This window comes from Bombus flavifrons, chromosome 10 (genome assembly GCF_040668555.2).
Source record: "Bombus flavifrons isolate JBK064 chromosome 10, iyBomFlav1_principal, whole genome shotgun sequence".
Classification (NCBI taxonomy): Eukaryota; Metazoa; Arthropoda; class Insecta; order Hymenoptera; family Apidae; genus Bombus; species Bombus flavifrons.
Window position 1 is genome coordinate 6,408,470 of NC_138451.1, and position 25,450 is coordinate 6,433,919.

The 25,450-nt window shown below is 42.9% G+C and overlaps 3 protein-coding genes across 3 annotated transcripts; 2 read left to right on the plus strand and 1 right to left on the minus strand.

The window, feature by feature from the left end:
- Window positions 1–9,407: 9,407 nt before the first annotated feature.
- Window positions 9,408–10,633, plus strand: mRpL2 (mitochondrial ribosomal protein L2). Its single transcript, XM_069121354.1, has 2 exons — window positions 9,408–9,669; window positions 9,904–10,633. The coding sequence occupies exons 1-2, from the start codon at window positions 9,435–9,437 to the stop codon at window positions 10,599–10,601; spliced, it is 933 nt and encodes a 310-aa protein (XP_068977455.1). The 5' UTR covers window positions 9,408–9,434; the 3' UTR covers window positions 10,602–10,633.
- Sfxn1-3 (Sideroflexin-1-3) lies at window positions 10,603–12,800 on the minus strand. The gene is made up of 4 exons (XM_069121353.1): window positions 12,310–12,800; window positions 12,004–12,180; window positions 11,226–11,614; window positions 10,603–11,138 (listed from the first exon to the last, which is right to left on the minus strand). Exons 1-4 carry the CDS (start codon window positions 12,492–12,494, stop codon window positions 10,894–10,896), a joined length of 996 nt encoding a protein of 331 aa, XP_068977454.1. The 5' UTR covers window positions 12,495–12,800; the 3' UTR covers window positions 10,603–10,893.
- A 6,294-nt stretch (window positions 12,801–19,094) lies between these two features.
- Window positions 19,095–21,947, plus strand: LOC138183890 (uncharacterized). The gene is made up of 4 exons (XM_069121368.1): window positions 19,095–19,504; window positions 20,038–20,305; window positions 20,498–20,758; window positions 21,345–21,947. The coding sequence occupies exons 1-4, from the start codon at window positions 19,277–19,279 to the stop codon at window positions 21,440–21,442; spliced, it is 855 nt and encodes a 284-aa protein (XP_068977469.1). The 5' UTR covers window positions 19,095–19,276; the 3' UTR covers window positions 21,443–21,947.
- Window positions 21,948–25,450: the final 3,503 nt, after the last annotated feature.

Consider the following 25,450-nt stretch of genomic DNA (forward strand, 5'->3'; position numbering starts at 1 on the left):
TCTCGTCGCCGCGGTGGAAGCCGCAATGAGAAGTACAAAGCTCCCGCTAGTTTCTGTAGTAGGTGAGAAACGAGGGAATAACGGAGGAGTGAGTGAGTGAGTGAGTGAGTGAGAGAGAGAGAGAGAGAGAGTGAGGAGGGAGAAACGTAGAGTAAGTAGAGGAAGCGCGGAGGCGGTGGTGAGCGGGTGGGAATAGGGATTCCATTATTTAACCGAGGTAGTTTAGGCGAGTATTAGGGGTTTGAGTTTATGACACCCCTCTGCTGTCCGGATTGCCTATTAATACGATATGAGGCTCGCTGTACGGGCTCGCCTCTATTCGCATCATCGCGCCAGGCGAGAACCTACCCAGAGCACGAATTTTTTTATCACAACGACGTTTCGTATGAATGCGAAAATTCCTTTCCCCGCGACGCTCGATTCGAGCCCGACGCAACCCCCGTTGGTCCGAGTGTATCATCCCCTTTTCACCGGGCCCGATATCTTTATTGCCTGTTTTCGTTCCACGCAATCTCGCTCGGTAATTTATCCGTTCGCTTTTCGCTCGTCCGATTTTATTCGCCGCTGTATCTCACGGATTTTCCGCCAGGGGATTTTCTATTTTTTTCTCTTTTAATCGATCGCCATGGAATCCTCCGGTTCGAGCGCGTTTCTTCGAAAATATTACCTTCCTTTCGAAGGACAAAAGTTCTCTGTTAAACTGACTCTTGTTGCCTTCGAATCCTGTTTGGAAAGCTGACCTCGATTACAGATGGTTCGCGACTTTGCTTCGTACGACGTTCTTTCAGACACAACGCCGATGAACAAAGGAAGGCTCCTCCGCTTGTGGAACAACAAGCTCCGAGTAACTAGATCGAGAGGTTACGGATTCTCTGCTACGGTAACGATCTTTCCTGCGCCAGTCATGCTGCGGTCGCGCGATTCAAACTTTACGTAAACGTTTAAAACACCGCCACCAGAGAAGTTTGTACTTCGGCTTATATCCGCGTACAAATTGCCTTTCGCTTAAGAGCTAATTAAGAGGCAGACCCATCCCGTCGGGAAACGATTCTACCGCCTGGCACAAAATATCCCTAAACTGGCAAACGTATCCTGACCCCATGGAATCGAGAACTCGAGCAGAAGGAGCAGCCCTCCTTCTTGTCTACCTATACAGATCGGGTAATCGTTACGACGTACCGTAGACAGATAAGAGCATCGACTGCTTCCGCCTCGATTTCCTCTCCCCTGCCCCCCTTGCCTGCCCTTTCCCTTCCAACTCCCTCGACCGGTCCATCGGTTCTAGAAAGCATAGAATCCTCTTGGATTCCCCGGAGCCGATTTATCCGCGCATACTTCTAAAGTGGCGGGTGATCCTCGATGAACCGTGACTGGTCAGGTTTCTAGCGATTCAGGTTAGAGTACGAGCGAGCTCGAGTCATTGAAAGCGTGTTACGTCCGATTTAAGAGTTACGAGCGACCCAGCGTTTAGAGTATGGCGAACGATCGCTAGGGGTCCGATGGTTTTACAGCTTTTTTTCCCATTTGATTTTTTACTTAGATTTTTCGGATCGTTCGATCGACTAGCAGTGGTTAAGATCATTGCGGACGAGGCAGTTTCGATGGAGGAAAGATCGGGGACAGCGTGGATAAAATGGCAGGCTAGTAAACTGTGAGAATCTCTCAGCTGATCTGGTAAGTAGATGCACTGGGGGATCACGTGATTTAAGGGGCACTTAATTGTGTGTGGATGGTGTGACATAAAGCAAAAGTAAAACGGTACATGCAATCGAAATTGGTGATCGTGGAAGTCAATTTATGGCAGAGTTTTCTTCCAAAGTTATACTCTGGCGCTCTGAATTATTCGTATTAGTAATCGATACGTAAATGATTTACTTTCCTAAGTTTATTGATTGCGCGAAGTTGACGAAAATAAGTGGTAAATTCTAAGTAAATATTGAAAAGAGAAAAAAGAAAACAGATTTTCTAATATCATCGTTCTTCCATATTTTTTAATTTCTGGACAAATCCAGAAATTAAAAGCGATATGGCTTGCGAACAAGTCAATTGCGAATGATACTCTAAATACTTCATACGCAAAGTTCACAAACAATGTGATTTAAAACGAGTTTTGTCGTAGTCGATAGATACCAATTATTTATATCGCACATCCGTCCAAAAATCTTCACGACGTTGATTTCATCCCAAAACTAGTAAGTGTCTACTGACTTACGAACAGATGTGTACAATATTTCCCAGTTGTCTCTCGGTTTACCGACGCAATTAAAATTCGCCTCGCAAGCTCAAGCACGTTCATTGCCACGCCATTAATCCCTGAACATCCTACTAAAACCAACAAGCGTCCTATCCTCCCTCCACCAAAAATCCCCACAACGATTCTAGCTCTAAATACCTCTAAATATTCGCCGCGTGCTACGACTACTCTAAAGGAGCATCTGATTCTTCGAGGGAGCTACGACGAACGAAAGAAACGGCATGGAAAAGTAGTCGGAAATCGTAAACTGCTCGACACCTCGGCCCTCCTGGACAAATAAGACGGCGAGTGGAGAAGACGAAGCGGCGACGACAACCGCGGCGATGAGTGGGACGACGCGGTTTGGTGGTACGCGTTTCTACTACGCGGCATTCAGCTTGACACCGCTCTCCGACTCGGTTCGCCTTCCATTCAGCCCAAGAGGACGACGACGACGATGCGGGCCTGGTATGGAGAGAGGCAGAAGGCTGAGGGGTCGGGACGGGACAGCTAAATAATAATTCTCACTTAACTAACTCGGTTAACTAGCTTCGCCGCGGCTAATAATAAAGGCGTCGTCGTGAGCACGGACCGGAGCGGTGTGGGTCGAGTCGGCAGAAGAGAGGATCGTTTTCAGAGGGTGCTACGACGTCGTCGAGTCACAGGCGAAGAGCATGGAGGGGAGGGAGGGACGACCGCGGACCGCGTCGAGGTCTGAAGTCAATTTGTCGGAGAATGCGTTGGCAACACGTGCGGCGCTCGACGAGCGTCTCTCTCCTTCTCGCTCGTCCCTCTCGGAACAGAACAGACCGAATGTCCGTCGAAAAACTCTCGACGAGATTTCGACGGCGCGCAGCCTAGCGGCCGGGAAAAAGCCAGACAATTAGCCGGCCGGCGAATTTCAACGGGCCCTAGACCAGCAGTCTGCCGCGGAGGAGCAGTCGTAGGGATTTCCAGAAGGACTTCGGTGACATGTGCTCCGAAGCTTGAAGTCAGCGATCTGCATCCCTCCTTCTTCGTGGTCCAATTAAGAAAAAAATGGAAAATTAGGAGATTCTGGGAAAAACGCAATGTACAGAGACCAACGCAGCGTGTTCTCTTCGAGGAAATACAAACGAATAAACAGACAGTCAGGGATTTAATCTGTTTAACAGAACGATGTGTCAGAAGAAACCACCCTACAGATGGACCAATCTAAAACAAAGTACACAAAAGACTATCAGAGAGGGTCGACGGACTGACCACGGGGGTTAAGACAGAAAGAAAGCCAAAGGCATCGAAAGGTATTTTTTATCGGTCGCTAGTCTATGCTCTCATGAGAAGGTGTATCGTGCCTCTTCCTCCCCCCCCCCCCCACTCCACATCTCGAGCGGTCCAGGATCGGAGATCCGGGTCGACCTTTCGGTCGTCGGGGGTGCTCCGCAGCCCGCCACTACGTAGGTATCCACTTATAAACACGACCCTACTTACTCTTTCCGTAGTCCTGGCCTCGTAGGACTCGCGTCAGAGCGGTAAAAGGGTAGATAGATACACGGCACGGTATTAGTAGGTATTAGGTGTTGGCCTGGGAAAGGCTGCACGTGCTTGCGAGGAATCCCATCCCTCCTGCGAGTTCGGATAATTCTTTAAGTGCTTCCTTTCCCCCTTCACGTTGCCGCCGATCTCGCCACTCTTACCCGGGGGGGCCGATCCTCGGTCTCGACCTACCCCCTTTCTCGACACCACCCCCTCTTGGAGAAGACCGACGTGCTCGCGGTGCTACAGGCTCCGGCTCCGGATCTCTCTATAGATGCGATGTCGTCGCCTCTTTTTCCATCGTCGTCGTTTGTCGTCTTCGATGGATCGCGAGATCCTTCGCAGCCAGCCAGACGGCTTTCAGCAATTTTACGTGTGTACGACTCCGATTCGGCTTTCACCGCGTTTGAACGCCAGCACCTTCCATCGGAGGCAGGCTCCCCCCTTAATCTTCTTAACGCGAAGTTAAGCATCGCTGAAGCTAGATGCGTCGACTTTAATGCATACGATAATCGGATAGGCTCGAATGGACGTCTAACGCGAGAGCGACGCTCTTCTAGATTAATTATCTATTAGAAGGCGGGCCATAGTTAGCGCGTGTCATCCAGAAATCGAACTCGTCGTCCTGTAGGTGACGAGGAAGAATTCACGAAACGGCGATGTTTCAAAATTTTTGGGAAAAGATTCGACGGCTGATGCGATTAATCGAACGATCGAGAATGTGTATTGTGAAAGTAAATTGGCCGCTATTTGCGAATCTATGGTTTCTGTAGGATATTTTCCGCAACTATTTGGCCGATTTACGTATTCTCATTCCAGAGCGACGTGTCGCGCGATAGCGGTATAAATAGAGCGTTACTTTCGCAATTTGAAACGGCAGCTTTCATAATTAGAATAATATTGCCACACGCGAGACTCGTAATTTCCGTAACGCGGCGCAGTCGAGCGGCGGCGTAGTCGGTAAATGACATAATTATCGCTGAATGAGCGCTCGCATCGTGCCGGCGCCCGCCGCCGTGCGGAGCAAAATTACTTCGTAACACCTAGTTTTCCGCTCGGAAGTTCCGCCGCATCCGGTTGACGCAGCGAACGACGAACAAAATAATCCAACACGGAGCACGAGTCGGGCGTTCTGTTCACGGCGTATCGCCTCAACTTCGTCGACAAGGACATCTAGGAAGCCATTAGAAGGGACGACGATGCCGATGCTTCGCGCGGAAAAGTCAACGAACCGTTCGAAGGCTCCTCGACATCTGGATGAAATTAACTCGACCGGCTCTTCCGCAGACAGACTGTCTGCCGCAGCTTCTCGCCTCCTGTGATATTTTTCAGGAGCAAGGAGACTCCTGGTTTCACCCACAGACCGCCGAATCGAGGATTAAGCGACCCATTACGTCCGGAGATCTTCCGTTCGCCGATCGCGGATGAGCGATTTAAAGAATCTAAAGTGTAAACGTAGGCGAGGATATTCGTAAAAGACGTGTGAATTCGAGGACGGTGAATGGAAGAAGAAGTTGTACAAATTATTCCCGTCGACGTGGAAAAAGTATCTTCTTTGGTTTTTCGATCGATGACAATCGACATCGTTGGCAGGCTACGCTGACAATGGCGGACAATGGCTGGCACGGCGAATAAAAAGCGCAAGGTACGCGTGGAACCGGTGAAAAGCATTGAATTCGTCACGGTGGATTTATAGGTAATTATTTTTCTCGAACGTGTCCGCGCGTTCGACGTCCCATAGGGTGAGAGACGCAGAGGCGGAGGAGGTGGTGGAGACGGCGATGGAGGTTTTGAACGGGGGTTGTGGACGTGTTTCGTCAAGCGAATATCTCCGGCGAACGAGAGCCACCGCTGGGCGTGGAAACTAAAGCCTGATCATGTCGCGGATGTACATTTTCTACGGGATCGTATTCAGAGAACGACGCAGCCCGAGAGATGTGGGGTGTGGAGAACGAGCTGGTGCAGCCAAAAGGGGTGTGGGGGTGTATAACGCGACAATTGTCGGATACGACGATCCGCGCGAATCGCGCGCACAAGGACTTAGCTAGTCCGTGGATATATGTGCGTGAATCCACACCGCGAGGCCGAGTGGAACAGCAGATCCGGGAGGATGAGTATCGGGTAAGATACACGAGCAAGAATAGGATAGATAGAAGGGAAATGGAAAGGGAAAGAGGGACGGTGAACGACAGTGAGGGCGAGGGGTTGTATAGATACATCCCTGCGGCGGTGGTTTGTAATATTATGATAACCCTCCCTGGCTGCCTGGCTGCCTCACCCCTACCTCGTTTCCCTCCTACGCAGCCCAGGCTGCGCGGCCACCCTCTTTCAGCGGCCATGTTGCCGGGAAATATGATTATTGTTATTATTTGCACCCTCCTTCGACCGCATCCTCCTGACTCCTCACCTCCTCGTGGCAATCCTCTCATCCTACCGCTGTTCCCTCTCCCTCTTTCTGTCTTTCTTTCACCAATTCGTGCCACCATCGTCTACCGTTATGATGCTCCCAACTCGGTCCTCGCTATCCTCTCCCCTTCCCTCTGATCTACCCTCTGATTCCCTTTTCTCCTTCTCTCGTTCACGTTCTCTTTACTCATCCCCTTCGATCAAACTCGATTCTTTCTTCTGCTGGCTCTCGTCTCTAGATCCTACGAAGCGACGACTCTTCTCCGCTCGACGAATTGAGAGGAAACGAACGAGAACAAGTCCGAGGCAACTAACCGTCAACGGTGGTTCTGTCTTTATCTTGTCGCATCGCTATCGAGACCTTCTCGTTTACTTCCATGTCTCTTCGTTCTTCCGTCTTCTCGTCTCTCTTCCGCGGTAGCTTGCAAAACTTTACGATGCGAAATGCCATCTCCGCGTCGCGCCTCTCAACCCCTCCCACCCTTTTCTCTCGTTCCACCTCGTTCCTTCGTCTTTTTTCGCTCCCGACCATTTTACTTTGCTTCTTTCTTCTATTCGTTTTATTTTTTCCACGCTTCTTTCTCTCTCCGTCATTTACCTCGGCCGCCCTTTTTCTTACTCGACGCGCAGTTCATCCGCAACTCGTCCCTGCGGAAACGTTTCATCGACCGAGACCATCGTTCTCCTTCCATCCATCCTTGTTTTTTCGCAGCTCTCCTCCGGGCTTTTTTTCACCATCCCCGAAACTTTCCTCGCGTGACTAATATTGAGAAGTATCTCCGCCGGTACAGGAGTAGGACAGCTATCTCGAATCAGCCTGATAAACGGAAACTTTCGTCCGCCTTTAAAAAAAGGGAGGGTGTCTCTTTAAAAGTAACGTTCGTGTACTAAAGTTCGAACCTGTTTTTCGATCTTCTTCGTATATATATATATATATATATATATATATATATATATATATATATATGTATATACATACAAAAAAAAAAAAAAAAGGAAACATGTTCTCCGGGAAATCTAGATTTCAAACTTAAATATCCTTGGCACGTATCCCAAAGTAGGCGTCGCGAGGATCGCGACGACCTGCAGGCCATTTCTCGCAAATTCGACTAATCGTGTTATTCGACTTCATCTCAGTATACGTGTCTAACGCCGACAGTAAGCAGTGTTAAGTGTAACGAGAACCGTGGCGTCATGTAAGAAGGTAAGAAATAAACGAACACCAACAGGGTGGAAGGGAAATGGGTGGGTGGTGGCGCGAATGACGAAGGAACGAACTAACCGTAGGTAGGGAAGAGAAAGAAAGGAAAAAAGAACGATGCAAGGAGGTGGTAGTTTCGGTCTCGTAGTAGTCGCGAGAGTCGTGGTAATAAATGGGCAACACGAGCGCTTATAAGGGGTAGGTAATCTAAAGCTTTCGAGGCGGCAGCGCGGCGGGGAACATCGAGAGAAAGCGAACAGGAAGATGGAAGTTGCGGAGGGAGGAAGAGGGGGTGAACGGCGTGTAGGATGAGAGAAGAACCGGCTGGAGGAGGAGACCACGGAGGAAGGGGGATAAGGGTGGTTACGGTGAGGGTGTGAGATAAGGTATAAGGTGGGTAAGATGGCGGACAATTTGCCGCTCGACTACTCTTGCCCGCACCCCTCCCTCGACGATTCCACCCCTCCCCCTCTAGCCCATGTACCGGGTAATAGATGTTCCTCCTTCGCAACCAACAGAGAAACGTTGAACGCGCGCGCAAGCACCGTTCCCTTCCTCCACCCCTTGCCTCATTCTCCCTTCCTCTCTTTTCTCTCAAGCTACGTTTCCTCTTTCTCCGTCTCTTTCTGTACGAGGAAGGAACCTACCCACGGCTTTTCCATCCCTTTCTTACTCGACGCGTGCTAGGTGGAAGCGCGCATGAACGTATACGCGACGATGAGAGGAGAATCACGCGTGCACGCGGACAGAGACACGTACACGGCGGAAAGTTGCGGCCGCGTTCGCATATACACGGGAAACTGGCTCCGCGGTATTCACGTTCGTGGTACGTAGGTATTTTAAACGCTCTCCACACCGTCACCTGCCGCCGCCACTGCTCGCTCCACCCTTCGCGCTTGCACCCCCGCCCCACCCTCGGCCCACCACCGACAACCTACCCGCCAGACCGCACCAGCATGCTCTCTCTTAGCATTCCATCCGCCATCTTCTCACTTAATAAAATAATTACCCCAGGCCAATTAAGCGTTTCCTCCTCTCTCGCCCCTTCGTCCCTACCATCCCATACCTAGCCACTATCTTCGTCGCACCTTTTCCCTTTTCTGTCCCTTGTCACGAGGGTTCGCGTATACTCGCGCGTTCTTGCTCCTTTGAACAACGCGACCTTCTTTGGAGTCGCAAGCTATTTCGTACGGCCGTTACACAACCGTTTACACGCGATTATTATTTCAAAAAGCCCGCCAAACAGGGTACGATTAAGCCACGAGAGAATTATTCAGACACGATTACGCGTACCTCGGTACGTAGTTTCCGATTCGATTCAGTTCAGGTAGAAATGATATTGTGCGCGAAAATGTCGTTCCGACCTTTTTTATTCAAAAGGTTAAAAAGATTACGATCGGTTGTTTTCCGAGTACACGGAGCAGGGGGACCGCGAGGGCGCGCTCGCGTTGTTCCCGCGTTTTATACGCGTATCGTTATTTAACGGCTCGTCACTCGCACTTTTTCCCGTGTACGGGAGAGATTTAACGTGCACCGGCGATAATGCATTTTATATTTATGCACCGGTGAAAATTTAGCATGAAACGACGATGCATTGCTCGTCAGCACGGAAAATCATTTATTGATTTCCAATATAACGCTGTTTTATCTTTCGTATAAATATAATGGCCACGGTAACTTACCTGATCCGGCACGCCCTATTTTTCATATCTGTCAGTGTTTCTTCTCAGCTCTTCATTTTCCGATCGTTCGCTAGCAGCGTTCAGGTTCTTAAGTAGCCTATATCTTTCAATGATCATTTTCTCAACTACGTATGACGATCAGCGATACCGATTTAACTCTATAATTACGTTATCTGTTACATTTTACTTAGCACTTTCGCAGCATTCTGAGTAACACTATCGCGTTAATTTAAACGGAAAATTCTAAGTTGATACGACGCGGAACATTAACGCGTTCTAACTAACAATTACGAATCAAGACCCATTAGAAACATTCCTAGTGACATCTACCGGTAACCGCTGGATTCAAACATGTTCTTTAGATGAGACGATGGCACTGTAATCGACCTGAGTCAAAATGTCTGCCATGTCGTTGGTAGCTCGTGTTTTCACGAGACATGTCGCCAATATTTGTTACAAACCTGCCTTAGTGTCGGTTCAAGTGCAGCCGAAAAGAAATCAGTGGAATCTTGTGAAAGTCCCAAAACCTGGAGTGAATGGGAAAAGTTACCGAAGAATCGTCCACTTTAAAGACAAGTATACGGTTGAACCTTTAAATGTTACGAATTTAGGAGGGAGAGATCCCGTTACAGGTGCGTGTTATATTTAAATTTCACTCGTTTTGCTTCGATATTGTTCTCTTTTGATAAGACACTTTCATAATTCGACGAAAAATTACTTTCTCAAAGTTTATATCCCTAACCCTCATATAGATTTCTTGTTTTCGACAGTACAGCCATCAGTCGGTAAAGGAATTTCCTACTGCGGCGGGAAATTTGATTAGCGTATATCGAAATCAATGTTACATTTTTTCTCATTCTCAACAGGAAGATTGGTGGCGAAAGGTATCGGTGGAGGGATCAAACACAAATATCACTGGATCCAGTGGATCAGAGATGGGCCTACTGATCTTAATGAACCCCCAAGAGAAGACAAAGTGTTAGCAATATTCAAGGACGGTTGCAGAACGTCGTTCGTAGCTTTGGTTGGAAGCGGTCCTAATTTGCAGTACATTCTCGCGACGGAGAATATGAAAGTTGGAGACATAATCCGTACTCATAAAGGCATTCCTGAAAATCATGTCAGAGCCTTTGAAGGAGATGCTTATCCATTAGGAGCGTTGCCCAAAGGGACGATCGTTAATTGCGTGGAAAAATATCCTGATAAAGGAGGTTTTCTCATTCACGCCGCTGGAACGTACGGCACGATATTAAGGAAGGATGGAGAGGATCGCGTGATCGTTAAAATGCCAAGCAAGAAGGAGTTCAGCATCTACAAAACCTGTATGGCGACTGTGGGTAGACTGTCGAACGTCGAACATGGTTCGACGCCAATTGGTAGCGCACAGAAGAATAGGGAACTTGGAAATCGACCGAGAAGTGGTCTGTGGCAGAGGAAGACCGGTCGATTGGGCCGAAAAATAAAACCTCCGGCTCCTGTACGGAAGGTCGGCATGGATCAAGAGGATAATATAAAAACTAAGCTTGAACTGAATATTACATCACTGAATATTGTAAATTTATAAATTGTATTCAATAAATGTTACTTTATTGTACCGTTTTATTGTCTCCGTTACTTTTTCTTGGCGGTATTTGGTAGTTACGACGAGCAGTAGTCGTGATATCAGCGAATAGCGCTTCGGGATATGTTTGCATATTTATATATATGTTTATATGTTTTTCAATTCTAATAGAATCACTTTTGAGTCGTCAGTGACTTTTATACATAGAAATATCGCGATTTAAACTCTCCAATTCGCGATACGTTTCTTTAATTTTACATATTTTCCCCGATAGCATTTCAGTCTTGCGACTTGTTCAAAGGCCTTTATTGTAATACACTGTTCGAAGATTAGGATTTGCGAAGAGCACCTGATCTCGTACATCTGGTTCTAAATCGTCCACCGAAATAGGTACTCGTTGTACGAACAGAGCACAACAAAGAGGAGTGGCGAACGTCAGGCAGACTCCGCAAATTAAAACTTGTATGGGGACGACTGCCCATTTCGCGTTACGTAACATTTGTCGTCGGTCCATGAAATTCATTAGAATGGGCGACAGTACTAAAACAGATATAACATTTTTTAATTCTCTATTCATACGACAGACTTCCATATCGAATAACAGATGAAAGCAATTTCAATACTTACTCATGCTTGGTGCAGACATAAGAATACGAGACAGAGTAACAGCGGCAATGGCTTTGCTTGCTGCTCGTCTACTGCTGCCGACCTTCGTACCTTCTTCCGTTTGTAATTCGATCCCGTTTTGAAGCTCCGGCATTCTCATGAAGGGAATGTTTACGCAGTTGGCAGCGGCAACTGCTGCGAACGGCACTAATCGACCTACCAAGGGTGGTGCATTCCGTAAAAGTCGATTTAACCCGAGGGCTGTCATCACAGCCCCTCCAGTTGCAATGGCGTAACTTTGTAAAATCATGTTCATGGGGATCGGACTCGATCCACTGCGGTTTGTGTAATTGACGATCGCGTTGAACGATTGGTTTATCCACTGCCAAATGACGACGTGCGCTGTCGTTCTGAAAAATTATAAATGGAATACTCTAACAAGGTTTGCTATGAGAATATGTTATAAAATTCATCAAAACGGATCCTTTCGTTACTGTCCTTGACATACGTTTGACATCTGTGTCTGTTACGTCGAGCAACGAAGAGTCTCGAGATAAAGTTGCAACACGATAATTGAATTCTTCTGACATACTGATTGATTCTTCTCTTTCGCTTTTATCTGGTCGCGCGAAAACGTGACTGTCGGTCGCTGTCGTCGGATGTCTGTGTTTGTAATTTGGAATTACGCAAGGTGAAAGGTCTAAACGGCGTTTATCGGCGCGTTCGATAAACTCGATCCCCTTTCCTCGAAACTATGTAGTATATATCGCGAGAATTTACGTCAGCAATGAGTACGTACTTGTAAAACGTCAACATACAGCCGGTGATCATCATATTCATCGGAACTTGGGCACTCATGCGTCCAATTAGCAACATTTTCTCGCCCGTGTCTGGATGGTACGCGCTGTCGTACCGGTATTTGCATTTCCATAACTCGTCCTGCGTCACCTTTAATTGTGCCAGGCTATCTCCTTTTCTATGTTAATACAAACGTTATGTACGAACATTAAGCCAACAACAGCATAAACAACCTCCATTAACATATATTCTGATGTAAAATAATAACGATGCCAGATGTATTATCAACATCGTACATATTAACTACCTGTACTTTGTGACGATGTCTCGGGCGTGCTCGAGCTCCTTGGCGCTGAGGAATAGATTCAATGGGTTCGTGACCGTGAGGAAGTGTAGCGCCCTACCCTTGTACGTGCTCTGATCCCAGTATGGCTTCTCGATGTCGATCTTTCGCTCGTCAGCAAACGCGCTGACGTCCTTGTTACTCGACATTTTGCGAGTCTTTTCTGCTTCTCAAACTTGTTCCTCCTCCCACCACCGACATACACCAGTTTCTTTCCTACTCTTCCACGGGCACTCACCCCACCACGCGGTCGTACCGGTTCTATGCAAGTCAGCAGCTCCTGTCGGGTGTTGTTCGTCCGTTCCTGAAGTAAGGGAATTCCTCTTGGCGTGATCCTCGCGAGAGGACGCTCAGACGTCAACGGTAGCGGATCTCGCGCCGACGACTGAACGATTCCACCGTTCACAGCGATGTCGTTCCATCGAATACTCGGCACCTCGTGTCTCGCTCGACTTTTCGATCTACACACTTCTCTCTCCTCTGCTTCTCACCCCTTCGACGTCGTTATCGATAACGTGTACGCGTGCGCAACCACTGTTCATCATTTCTCGCTTGTTCCTTCCGCCAAGAGATGGTGGTGTGTCTATGTTCAGTTTGCGAGTTGAAATTCTGATTTTAGAGTGGACTGGGTTAAATTGGATGGCTTAAAATTTTAGCGAAAGGTATTTTGGTAAATTTATAAATTTAATGGAGGATTAGGAGATTATTTTAATATTTGGGATAGGAAAGTTGGTAAATACTTAAGAGCAAAGATACCAAAGGATAGTCACATCCCTTCTTAGTAAGACTTCAACCCTCCAATAGATGGGGCCACTTTGCTTTCTATTGTCGTAAGAGCAGTTTTAAATATCAAGCGTTCGTGAAAGTTTAAAGTTCATCGTAGAATACGAATGCTTTACTTCGTTTAGATAACACTCCCCACTATCTGGACGCTGCCTTATTCAACAAGTAGACGTGATTTCGTGTTACTTCACGATTACGCGTCGCTTGACGACAATAAAAACACTGATCGAGTAGCAGTATTATTAACGACCAAGACACGATCAAACAAATTATCTTATTGCTACATATCTTATTTGCTTTAAACAGAGTCGAGTTAATAGAAAGAAACGACAGACATATGTTGTTCCGAGGGTATATTTATTTTATAATTATTCGCTTGAAATCGAATTCTATTGCATCAAGTGGCGAATATTTTGTTTCTCTAGCCTGAGGCATCTTTTAAAGGCTGGTTTTATAAGGGTTGTTTCTCATCCTAGCAGAAAAATACCAGAACTAGATTCTGTGATTCCGGAAACCCCAAAAAATTGTTCTGTTTGTATATAATAACACATAATTAACAGACGTATGAATTTAGACCGGGTTTTTACGGTTTCTGACCACTGTGCAAAGCAATTCTTTTCAAAGCAATAACAGTGCCCACTGAAAATTCACACATTCCATGAAAGGAGTAGTGGCCAGCCAATATAACCATCGACCTCGAATACCAGCTTCTTTGTTGTTTTCAGTTTTTTAGATTATCAATTAATAACTTCTTTCATCTTCTATCCCTACGCTATTACTAGTTTAGTTTGTACATATTTGATTTATCGACGGGATAAGAAAGACATCCGTGCTGCGGTTCACTTTACTAATAGTCGTGTGACATCACGTTTCTCACGTTCTTTGCATACGAGACGCGTGTTACAAAAAAAAAGTTAATGAGATGAATGCTCCTAATTAATAGTTTCAGGGGGTGCCTATTTCTAGGCCACCAATCCACGAAGGAATGTTTTATCGAATTTATTGCATTCATTACCTAGCCAAAGAAGCATATTTACCGTTCTAGTTGCACTTCATTTTGTACATTTCGAAACGAGGTCGTTAGCAACACGTTGCATCGCCCCAGCTATGCATACGCATTTGCAACGTCGAATCCAGTGTTTTGTTTGATTTAATCAACCTCAGACGCATCGACATTGATTCACCATTTCCCTGTCGTGAGCTAGTTGTCCACTCTGCAACCTACTTCGTCGCCTGTATTCGCGCATGCAACTGAAACCGAAAACGAAAGGCATGATGAGGCGCACGCGGTAACTTTATTCCGTTACGCGCGATTATGTGCGCGCGTTTATATCGATCGCATAATACGGATCTTTAAGAGATACGACTTTTCCCTGTTTAATCATACTGTCCAGTTTAATTACGAATCGATTGAATCCCGATCGTTCGTTTTTCCTCAATCCAGATCTGGATTTTTCTCAAAAACAGAGATATTCAGGACGTAGAGTTTTTCTCACCTTTACACGTGTTTCCGTCAACAGAGAAACAGATCAGTTTCTCTGTATTTATGAGCATTTTTTCGCGAAGACGTTTTACACTTCACCTAGTGGCATAATTCCATTGCCGGAGACGTGAGAATCATTGATGTGAGAACAAAGTCGACCAGGCTGTTATTCTTTTTATCAGAAGATCAATAATTATTGATGATAGAGTTCAGTACTTTCACCGGAATAGATCTGCCGGCAACGATGCTCGTTCACGATCGCGTTCCAGTGAATCTCGAGAGCAATAATTGCATACTGCTGTAAATCTAGGTATCCTTGGCTTTGTATAAAATAGAGGCTACCAAAGGTGGACGATAAGCGAACCGTAAACGCGGCCTGACATGATGAATCTTCTTTCTTTTTCCCTCGTCCATTTCTAGCCGCGATTTCTAGCGATCACTCGAGTTTCCGAAACAATAAAATTATTCGCAAATTATGCAAAGCAGGAAATTACTCCGGTCGGGAGTCTAGAAATTTTATTGTCCACTGCGATTTTTCCTGCGAGGCCGTTTGTTGATTCAAACCTCTATTCGTTCCGTGAAATGTAGCCCAGTTGGTTTGACATCAATTTTTATGGTGCTTCGAAGAAATTCTGTCCTTCGTCATTATTTCTTTAAAAAGATTGGTAAGAAGCATATTAAGCATCTTTATTAATGTGTGCGCGTTTTGCTTCATAAAGAGCTTGCGTGGTATATACACACACACACACACACACACACACACACACACATATATTGGTCTAACGATTAAGATACACTGTATATATTTATATTATCTTCTGACAGATAATAAGAAGATAAAGATCCTGTTTCCTACTCGCTGCCCACATATGAATGGTACGCGTTAAAATAAGACCGCTGTTATAGTGATACCGTTTCAAGGAAGCGGTTTACTATCGCTGTCGATATTTTTTTGCGCTGAGATATTAGCTAATATTTGATCACTATAAGTAACTCCCACAATTATTACATAAAGCAGTTATCACCTACTTCACTTGTATTACTGGATTCGGATAATCGTTTAACACGTTCAACACATTATAAATTGTTTATACAATAGTTATTGTTTATTTACATTTTCTGCTTACATTTCTTCTTTAGCCTTCTGTCTTGTTCACAGATTTGATTTATTTACATTTCTTTATTGCCTTTACACTTGTCTACTTGTTTCCTTTTTACATATGTCTGTTATGTGTTCATTTGCGTTTTTTACTTGAACCAGATGCATGACATCATAGGATGTTAACTGCAAAATTCTGCATCATCGATTGCTCGTGATAGACGTGAAATAGAATGCATTAATCAACTCAATACTTTCGACGGTGATTAACGTGCCTCGAGTTCGAAACCGTGAACTACAATTCCCTCAGCCACACATTCACCGCAATCCTTAAATAACCGATGTTAATGAGCAATTCTGCCCTCCCTCTTCTTTTTCAGGTGTCAAAATAAAATCGATGCACGATCAAGATCTTACAATGTTCTTATTTGTTGTCACGTTGTTATGATTTGACCAGTCTGAATTGAATCGAACGTTCGATTTGCGAACGATCGACGATGACCTATCTTCTCGTCGGCCGAATAGTTGTTTTATTATATGTTCGCTCATTTCTCCTGTTTCCTAGTATCGATTTATATCGTATCACATGATTTGCGGAAACTGGGTCAACGAATGATCAAGTTAAACAAATTGCATCGTGAATGTGGCGTGTCTAAGGAATCCGCCCTCCAGGCATCGGTATCTTAGTTTAACCTGGTCGTCCCTACAAGCAAATTTACATACATTTTTTTCGAAGCGCACATGATCATTGATAAAATATGTTTGATTTATCAGTAAATTACTTTTTAGAGCTAAGACATTCTTAATCATTGACTTCAAACGGTGTTCTAAAAAAGGTGAGAAATTTTTACTTTAAAGGTATTTTCGGTAGAGAAATCGTCACCTAATTAACATGATCAAGGATCATTAAAATAATTAAAATTTTAAGGTCAGCAAGATATCAATTTATAGTTGTTATTACGCTATACGGGTACAAATTACCAATATCGACGTACGCGGTATTTTACGTAGCTATTTACGACGTAAATAGTATTATGGTATGTAAATTATTTTGAGGAATGATTAACATCGTCTTGACAGCGATGAAAGTTTGTTAATCGCGAGATTTTATTCGGTATAAAATCTATCGGGGACTTCCTTTTCTCTATGAAACTACGCAACTATATGTTATTAACATATCGCGTAATTAAGCTTCTCGATAGTGGAACAGCCGGAGATCTTATCCAAGATAGAAACTGGATATGCACGAAAATAGAGAAGCAAGCTCATGGTGTTTAGAGAAATCCAAATAAAAGTTAAAATCGTGCGAATATTCCTTTTGCTTGGGACAAGTCACGTCGCCATCCTAATGCATAAATAAGACCAACGAGTAACTCATTGCGCTGCATCGAGGTCAAAAGAAGAATTATGTCCCCCATAAACCGAGATCGCAAGGTGTAATACATAAATTAATTCTGATATGGTTCTTGAATTTTTATACTTCGATTTTGGTCTCGTTTTAACAAATAACATTTTAATGCTTCCAACCCTTACGAGGTTATGGCAGGGGGTGATACGTTCCAGGATAATTTTTATCAAGATAGTTGGGCTGCTATAATTTCTGCAACGTCATTAAGACCTATCGGAGCATTGAATTATATGTATTATGAATGATTGTATATATGACATTTTAAAAATTATTTACGATTAACTTACATTTTTTTCAAATGTGGATGTTTTATAATGTATATTATTATATTATTGTGTCCATCGTTAAAAGAAGAATTCATCTCTAAGGGTTTAAGAAAAATCTTATCATAAAATTGAAACAATATACATTCTTTCATATTTTAACTAACCCCAAATTTAAAAGTTAGATAAAAGTAGATGGAGAATATTTTCTAAGATAAATGATGCCATGAGTGGCCGTTATGTTCTGCATTTGAAATCTTATAAATCAGTTATGTAAATAGGCACGATTGATCAGGAAAGAAATATTAGTTACACGTATTAATGATAATATATAATACAAATATAAGTAATTATCTGGTCTGATTAATAAATCAACTTGGTTCAATTAAAACATACGTGACATTCATACGATACATGTAAACTTGAAATATTTTGGAAAGTAGTACATGTAAATTATATGTAAATGAAAACGTTACACCTCTTTTGATAAAAGGTAAAAGGGAAGAACCTAATTACCTTATAAGTTCTGTATATACACATAACGTTGTGAAGATATTTGACTGTGATATCAAAACTAGAGTTCCGAGCACCATTTTTACCTGTTTGCTTTCTTTTTGTTTACTGGATCTCGTAGTTCTTGTTTGGACAATTCGTTCGACAACCATCATAAAATTGAGACGAGTTTTCGAGAATGTTACTGACAGTTAAGAAAACTATGTCACTCATTACGACCAGTTAGATAATCAGAAGTAAGTATCAAAAAGCAATGAGAAAGTAGGCAAAACCTCTGCCTGCTCTCCTTGCAGATCGTCAAACATCGTGATAAATGTTGCAGTTTATTCTTTTTTACCACCGAATGTAAATTTTTTTTCTTGTCTTTCAACTTGTCATTTGTCATAGAAAGCTTGTAGATTTGCAACAACGTATCTTTGCTGATTTGAGTTATTTTTTGTGAAGTATATATGAAAGGCATTTCTGCATTTTCAAATTATTTCATTCTTATTTTTTTCGGGTAAAATCAATATTTTTAGTCGCAAAGTCTAATGTTAAATGTTTCTGTGCATATCTTATTTCAATTTTTCCACTTCATTAACCCAGTCTTTCAAACATACGTGTGCTCAATCGTAATTCGACTGAAAACGTTTAACAAAACCTCCACTTCAACAACGAAGGGTACTAACCGGTCTCGGAAAGAGGCTGGTCGGGAACATCCAATCATGTACAACAGTGTATCTCCTTTCTCGTCACATGATGGATGCGTTAAACCGAAGCAGTAGGTTACATTGAGAAGAAGTCGAAGAACTCGTGGGATGCAAATGTCTATGATTGCTATATATAATGCTAATTAGTTAGTTCGGATCAGTATCAGCCAAAGATTCGTAGATGCAACTTTGCTTAAGATTCAAACTTTGGCGAATATCTCTGCAATTACGAACGAAGTCGTTTACTGGTACTATAATGACTAATTATCACAGAGTTTGCTGAAATTGCTCTACGTTTTAATTACGTTTTTGACCTATTGTGATAATTAATTTCATTATGGGCACCGTTCGCCGGATTCACCATTGCCTTTTCAAACATTACAACGCGAAGAATCAAGTCTCTGTGCAGGATTATCTAAGCCATGGACCGGTACCCCCACCGACCTAAATGTACTACATATAAATGGTCAGGACACCTCGTAACTATCGTCAGAGAGCTTGTGGACTTAATCTTGTCGTCTCGTCTGCATAAACAAGGCGTGGTGCTCACGTACCTCCATTCATCTATTTCTTCATCTTGTGAATATAATTATGGAAATAAAAGTTCATCGAAAAAGTTCCTGTATAAGTTCGGGATAGAGAGGATCGTTGCGTTGACGATCTTTGTTTTTTTGGATTTTCATTCGCAGAATCATGAAGTGTATACGAAACGATTGGAAGTTGGGCTGGTTCGAGAGAATTAGCTACGTTTTGTTAGTGACTTTTTATTGTTTTTCGAAGCACGCCTCTGTATTGGCGTTTGATAATTCAACTAATACGTTTGTCGAGAGATCTCGAGTAGACTGCAGCCTGCGCAAAGATATAATCACTTGCGGGAAATACGAAGTTGCCAGGTGGCTTCATGACATTGTGAGGGAGAAGGTATGACAGTGATACAGCGATCTTTATTTTGTTAAGAATTTTACCAGATTACAAATGGATAGAAATTTGAACATACGATTAGCTTCTAAGAAATGTCATGCACTACATAGCTCCAAATAGAAGTCCGCGCTGTTAAGCCGCATTGTACTCGTTATTTCGAAACTTGTCGTAAAAATGAAACAATCTTTTCCACAAGGTGCTTTGTTGTACGGGTAAAGACACTTTTTGAGGAAAATTAGTGGAAGTAGCGTGTAACTGATTGAAACCCGTAACGATTTCGCTGCAAACCATTATTATCATTCGTGTTCGTGCAACAGCGAGAGTATCTACATACACGTTGTACCCACGTTACTTTCGTCAACTTTTACTTTTTAATTAACGCTGTCGGTAATCGAATCGTACAGTCGTGGCCTATATGTAGAGTTAATTCCAAACATAGATTTTCGCATCTCGTAACATCAGACGACGTAAAACCACAATAAAATTGTAAACAATCCAATAAAATTATAATTAATTATTTTCATTTTTATTAGGAATACAGCTATGGTTCCCTGCGTATTGTGAGAATCCCATCCATATCTGGACAACCGATACTCCCAAAGTTACCACAGTCACGTGTGTTCAAAACCGATGCGGTCGAGGCCTTGAACTTCGTCAGGGACTGCTTGGAGGATCTGCTGACGAAACGAGCTTTGGTTTACACGGTTGACAACTCTGCCATTGGCAGGAGTTTTGGTAGCGCGCCTATGATCATGGACGAGGATGAACTCATTCAAATGCAGAGCAGAAAATACCCTGCTGGTAATTATATTCTTAATTTTCATAACTGAGTCTCTCGAATGTAAACCGTGTTTTTAAGAAACGTGTATTTCGACGTTTTATCAGCATTTTAGATAGTTGCATTAGTGAATCTCTGAAATATTTCTGAAATACTGACTCGCGAATAAATTCTTTATCAATTTTCATATCGATGATATTAATCGTTTTATCTAGATAACTGGAGACTTCTGAAGAAGAAAACCTCCATAATCCTTCCTCTTCTAATCCTATTAAACCTATTGAAAGTGAAACTGTTGCTTCTACCCATTTTCCTCGGTGTACATTTCATCAAGAAGCTACTAGTGTTAGCTTCCATCATTGTTCCCTCGTTATTGGCGCGTCTGAAGATTTGTAAATTCGCGAATTCACATTACCAGGGTTACCCTTATCACATGTGGAGTACGGCCGCTGATACACCCGTCGATTATCCAACAGGTAAATGAACACGATTATATTTTTTGTGTCACGCTTCCTTAATTCAAAGCGATGAAAATTACATCGGTTGTAAGAAGCGATTATAAGAGACTAGAATAACCGAGACGGTCGAAATATCGTCAATATACGTTGAGCCAATGCTCGATGACACAATATTTCTCTCCTTGTCAATCAACTACAGTTATATAACACTCGATGATTCTTAAACGTGGAATTGTATAGAATACATTTCGATAGCTCATTGATAGTAGTAATTTCAATAATTGCACGTGTTTCTTGGGATATGGAAAATTTGAGTGCTACTCGAGTATGACGATCGCTCTTCCACAAGCACTGTCGAGCAATAGTTGCGTTATTGCCACTTTGGACTTTTCTACCGGGACGAAATTTCAATCGCTCCGAAATTTTCTATTTGAACGAATTATTTATTGGGGAGAGTCAACAATTACTTTAAATTATTTCGAATTATTATACAATATTTCAAAGTATCTCCAGGTATATAAAATATAGGGAAATTATTTTAAATTATTTTAAATTACTACGAAATATCTCAGTGTCTATATAATTTTTTTGTTATTTTCTTCAGCATACGGTCAAGAGGAGCCATGGTCTCACAGAAGTGATTTTGTCTCAGCAAACTCTCCTTACATGGGATACCAGGGTTATCGCAACCCCTATGGATGAAGTTAGGGAGCACGGAAAAACATCACCGATCAACTTCAACTTGCCATTGCATCGAAATTCAAACGGACGAACTACAATTGTGCACCTTCCGCTTTCTTCTCTTAGCAACTTTCGACTGTGTTCTCTACACATTTGCGGTTTTTTTCTCGCGACTCGCTAATCCCCTTTCTTTATTCCTAAACATCCTAATTATGAGGCGACAAACTACAAACGAGTTATATTTAGCAATGATTATCGAGTGCGTTCCTCGTCGCGAAATGACTTTCACACGCCATGCTCGCTACCGTTACAAAATTGGTAATGAGCATCGCCGTACGTAAACGTCGAAATCACGAACACGCGTCTGATGATTTTCTTCTGCAAACTGCAGAAACTGTTCGCGAGTATTGTTGCGTGGCACGCGAGCCTCCAACATCGTCCGTGAATATTTGGGTACCGTAATCTAATAAAATCGAATTCGCGAACAACAACGCCTCGCGTGATGTCAACGCTGATCACTTCCGGGCTAATACGTATAAATAATACGTATAATACGTATAATATAATAAATAATACGTATAAAGAAATGATTTATTATTTCCTTTAAGATAGGATAAGATAGATAGACTTCATGTTTTATACTGTTCCTTTAGCATGTAATAATACGGGTTTGGAAAAATCTGTCTGAAGGTTACGAACTTCTTATTCATGCAGGAATGGCCGTGCATTGTTTGTTACCATAATTGTAAGGGCATGTCTCAGTCTGACAATGACCTCTGATTCTGGAACAGTAAGCGTCTAGAAGAAGTTCACATTCGCAGATGCAGACTGATTTCGCGCGATGCTTCTTTCCAGCATAAAATGACGTCGACCTTCTCTAGAAATCTTCTCTCCGTTACGATCATCGCTACATATGTAATATCTAACGCAGGCTAAAAATCATTCGTGCATTTCCAATGTTCTCCAATGATGGAGAATGTATGTATGAAATATACATACGTAGTTGTCATTACTCATTGAAATAGCAAAAATACATCCAATTGTTTCACAAGCTTCTAAATTTTCCTTTTCCAATCCTCTAGTGCGAAATGGAGTCGGGCGATGGTCGATCAATCGGTGCAGGTGAACGGCGATGGTCAAGGTCATTGGAAACTTAAAGGAGGCGCGGCGGTTCCCCGTACGAATGACCTACTGACAGATTTGGACGGTCGCTCCGGCGTGTGACGCGTGCTTCCGCACGCGCGTGTTGACCCATGCACGCATGCACGATCGGGAAGACTGTTATAGGGCCACATACGAGTTCGAGGCGAATGTGGCGCGGCTGTCCTCGCGTTCGACAAATCCGCGGGCGAGTATCGCGCCCCGATCGTTGCACGCGATAGCAGTTAACCATTCGCTGCATTTAATAACAATAATCCAGTCAATACATTGAAACAGTTGGGCCTGCGTTCAGTGCGAGATATAGCCGACACGCAGCCTGCACTCGCTGTAACTCGACCGTTACGTTACAACCGACAGGGAACGGAGTATTAACATAACGGCATGCGCTATGTGTACTCCCGATGTTCGATATACCATGGGTTGGTTCGAATGGCGTTGAATTTATCGATACGCGAATCGATAATCGAGAGGGTTGCGTTTGTTGTTGATGTAGATCGAAGCTAGAGCAAGAGCGAACGGAGTTTTGGAGTAATCGTAATTTGGGGCGAATAAGAAAGAGGAACAGAGTCTGAAGCAATTAGAAGTTGGAATGAAAAGTAAACGTAGATTCGAGTGAATCGATAAGAACGATAGAATGTGAAATAAGAAGCGTCGAGGTGAATTCTGTATTCATTTCACGTATAGAGAGTAAGATAGTGAAATCTCTGTTTGCGACAGATATTCAATTCTATTTCGAACGGAGAATGTCAGGTTATCTAGAAATTCGCTTAACTTCGGTATCTAATAAATCGAACAACTCGGCAAAAAATTGATATTTAAGATAAATAATAAGATATAATAATAAGATTAAGACAAAAATAAGGTAAATTTGATATTTTATAAGCAGGGTCTGCTGTTACGTGCATGTTTGCTTGGATATTAATTCTCAAGAATTTGTAAAAGAATCTAAGGAATCTGAGAAGCATTTAACCTTAACGCAACGGTTCAAGAGGTCTTTCGTTTCGTTTTTAAGGAAACGATTATGGAAGATTGATGAACACATGTAAAAGCTGCATGGAGGAATCTGATCGATACAGAGCAAATGATGAAGCACTTTCTAAAACCGGCTGACTTTTTCTCTTTTATAATACTTACATTTTTCGAACTTTTTCTTACAAAATTGGATTAGTAGAGTTCGCTGCAGGTCCGATAAGCAGACACGCGTTTGTAACGTACAATTAGTCTAAAATATGGTCACAACAACAATATAATTTTCTCTTGAGTTATTTCGAATTGGAACTTGCTAACACGTCGATGTTCTACCTCTTTCATTTCTTTCAAAAGATATTGAATTATTCATCAAGACTTGTCAAAACTACGAAGCAGTTCATTAATAATTTCTTAAGACGATTTCTAGAAGGTTAATAACCCGTTTCAATTCCCAATTCCACGGACGCGAGTATCTATGAAATTTATTTAATCTTGAATAGCATTTAAGACTTAAATGGATAATAAAAATTACTTTGAATAACGAGAAGCGTTTAAACAAAATTTAATTGATTTAGTCTATCGTTCTCTTTCTCTTACAACAAAATACAAATATAGACAAACGTAGTCCCGTCGCGTGGATCCTTTCTCTCCGCTTGATATCTTCAAACGATTAAATCGATCAGAAATGTGACCCAAACCATTACAATCTCCGGATGACAGCCGTAGGCGTGAAGTTCTTGAAAACAAAAAAAGGGAACGATGTATTTTATCGTGACCCTGTTCTGGAACGAAAACATTTTTACCGGTTAGGTGTACCTGTGCCATCGGACCAGCTCACGATAATGATTAAGAAATCGAACCGATGCCTCCAGCCTTGTTAATGAATTATAGTCGTAAGGTAAATAGTGGCCCTTAACGAGTTAACGACACTTCCATATTTCATTCGTTTCTTACATATCTTTTGTTGTATACCCTTGTCTAATTATCACGCCAAGACTTCAAACACTCCGATATCGATCTAACCCAAACCTCTCCGTTCTATTATGCTAAACGCATCTTGCTTTCTAGATACAGTCTACACGATCGGATCTATTTTCTGAGATTAAAATTCTTGCCACGCTTCCAATCGAATTTTCCTTGGCTCGAAGTGAAACACTCGAGTACGATCATCGATTTCGAGGAATAACCGAACCGTCCGTGAATTCGGGACGCGGCCACAGTGAAATCGTCCGTAAAAGTGTGCTCGGTGTATTCGTGTCCAGGCTGTTTGGGCTTACACACGAGACACCCTTTTCTCCTGATTAACGTCATTAACGTTTATGATTTTTTCCACGTTCGTATCGAACAACGCTCTCTCGAGTACTACTTCAAACGAGCGCGTGGCGAAAACGTTGGCTTCTGGATGCAAGATGTTTGCGGTTTTTCTCTGCGCGATCTTTTCGACAGGAAGTAAAATAAAGTCGAAACCGGATTAGCGGCCTACTTCTATCTGAAAATACGCGTGTTAATATTTATGTCGATGGTGCAACGACACTGGAGACACACGAGTTGAATACCGGTGATTTTCCACGACGAGCTTTCCGCGCGAGCTTTGGTGTCATGCGTTTATCGAATCCGATTAGATTTCTCCTTGCATTTGACGTCGCGTCTCTGACAAGCATAATTGTTACTCTTGTGTTGATCGCACCACCTTTTATCTATCGAAATATTTTTAATTATTCGTCATAGTTCGGTGACCCGTTCACGAGAATGAACGAACGAATTGATTACAAACTGACAGATATGATAACGATAAAAGTGAAGTATTCTCATCCTTGTTATTACACAGTGATAAACAGATAAATAGGGAAACTCCTTAACTAAATTTAACTGAACTTAGTTTTTAATACTATTTTTACA

Bases quoted from the DNA above. Each gene is read 5' to 3' on its own strand.
- mRpL2 (XM_069121354.1), top strand. From the start codon at position 9,435: ATGTCTGCCATGTCGTTGGTAGCTCGTGTTTTCACGAGACATGTCGCC. The intron at 9,670-9,903 runs GTGCGTGTTATA...CATTCTCAACAG, and splicing joins AGGGAGAGATCCCGTTACAG to GAAGATTGGTGGCGAAAGGT.
- Sfxn1-3 (XM_069121353.1), bottom strand. From the start codon at position 12,494: ATGTCGAGTAACAAGGACGTCAGCGCGTTTGCTGACGAGCGAAAGATC. The intron at 12,181-12,309 runs GTAGTTAATATG...GTATTAACATAG, and splicing joins GACATCGTCACAAAGTACAG to AAAAGGAGATAGCCTGGCAC. The intron at 11,615-12,003 runs GTACGTACTCAT...ATAATTTTTCAG, and splicing joins TGTATGTTGACGTTTTACAA to AACGACAGCGCACGTCGTCA.
- LOC138183890 (XM_069121368.1), top strand. From the start codon at position 19,277: ATGAAGTGTATACGAAACGATTGGAAGTTGGGCTGGTTCGAGAGAATT. The intron at 19,505-20,037 runs GTATGACAGTGA...CATTTTTATTAG, and splicing joins ATGACATTGTGAGGGAGAAG to GAATACAGCTATGGTTCCCT. The intron at 20,759-21,344 runs GTAAATGAACAC...TATTTTCTTCAG, and splicing joins ACCCGTCGATTATCCAACAG to CATACGGTCAAGAGGAGCCA.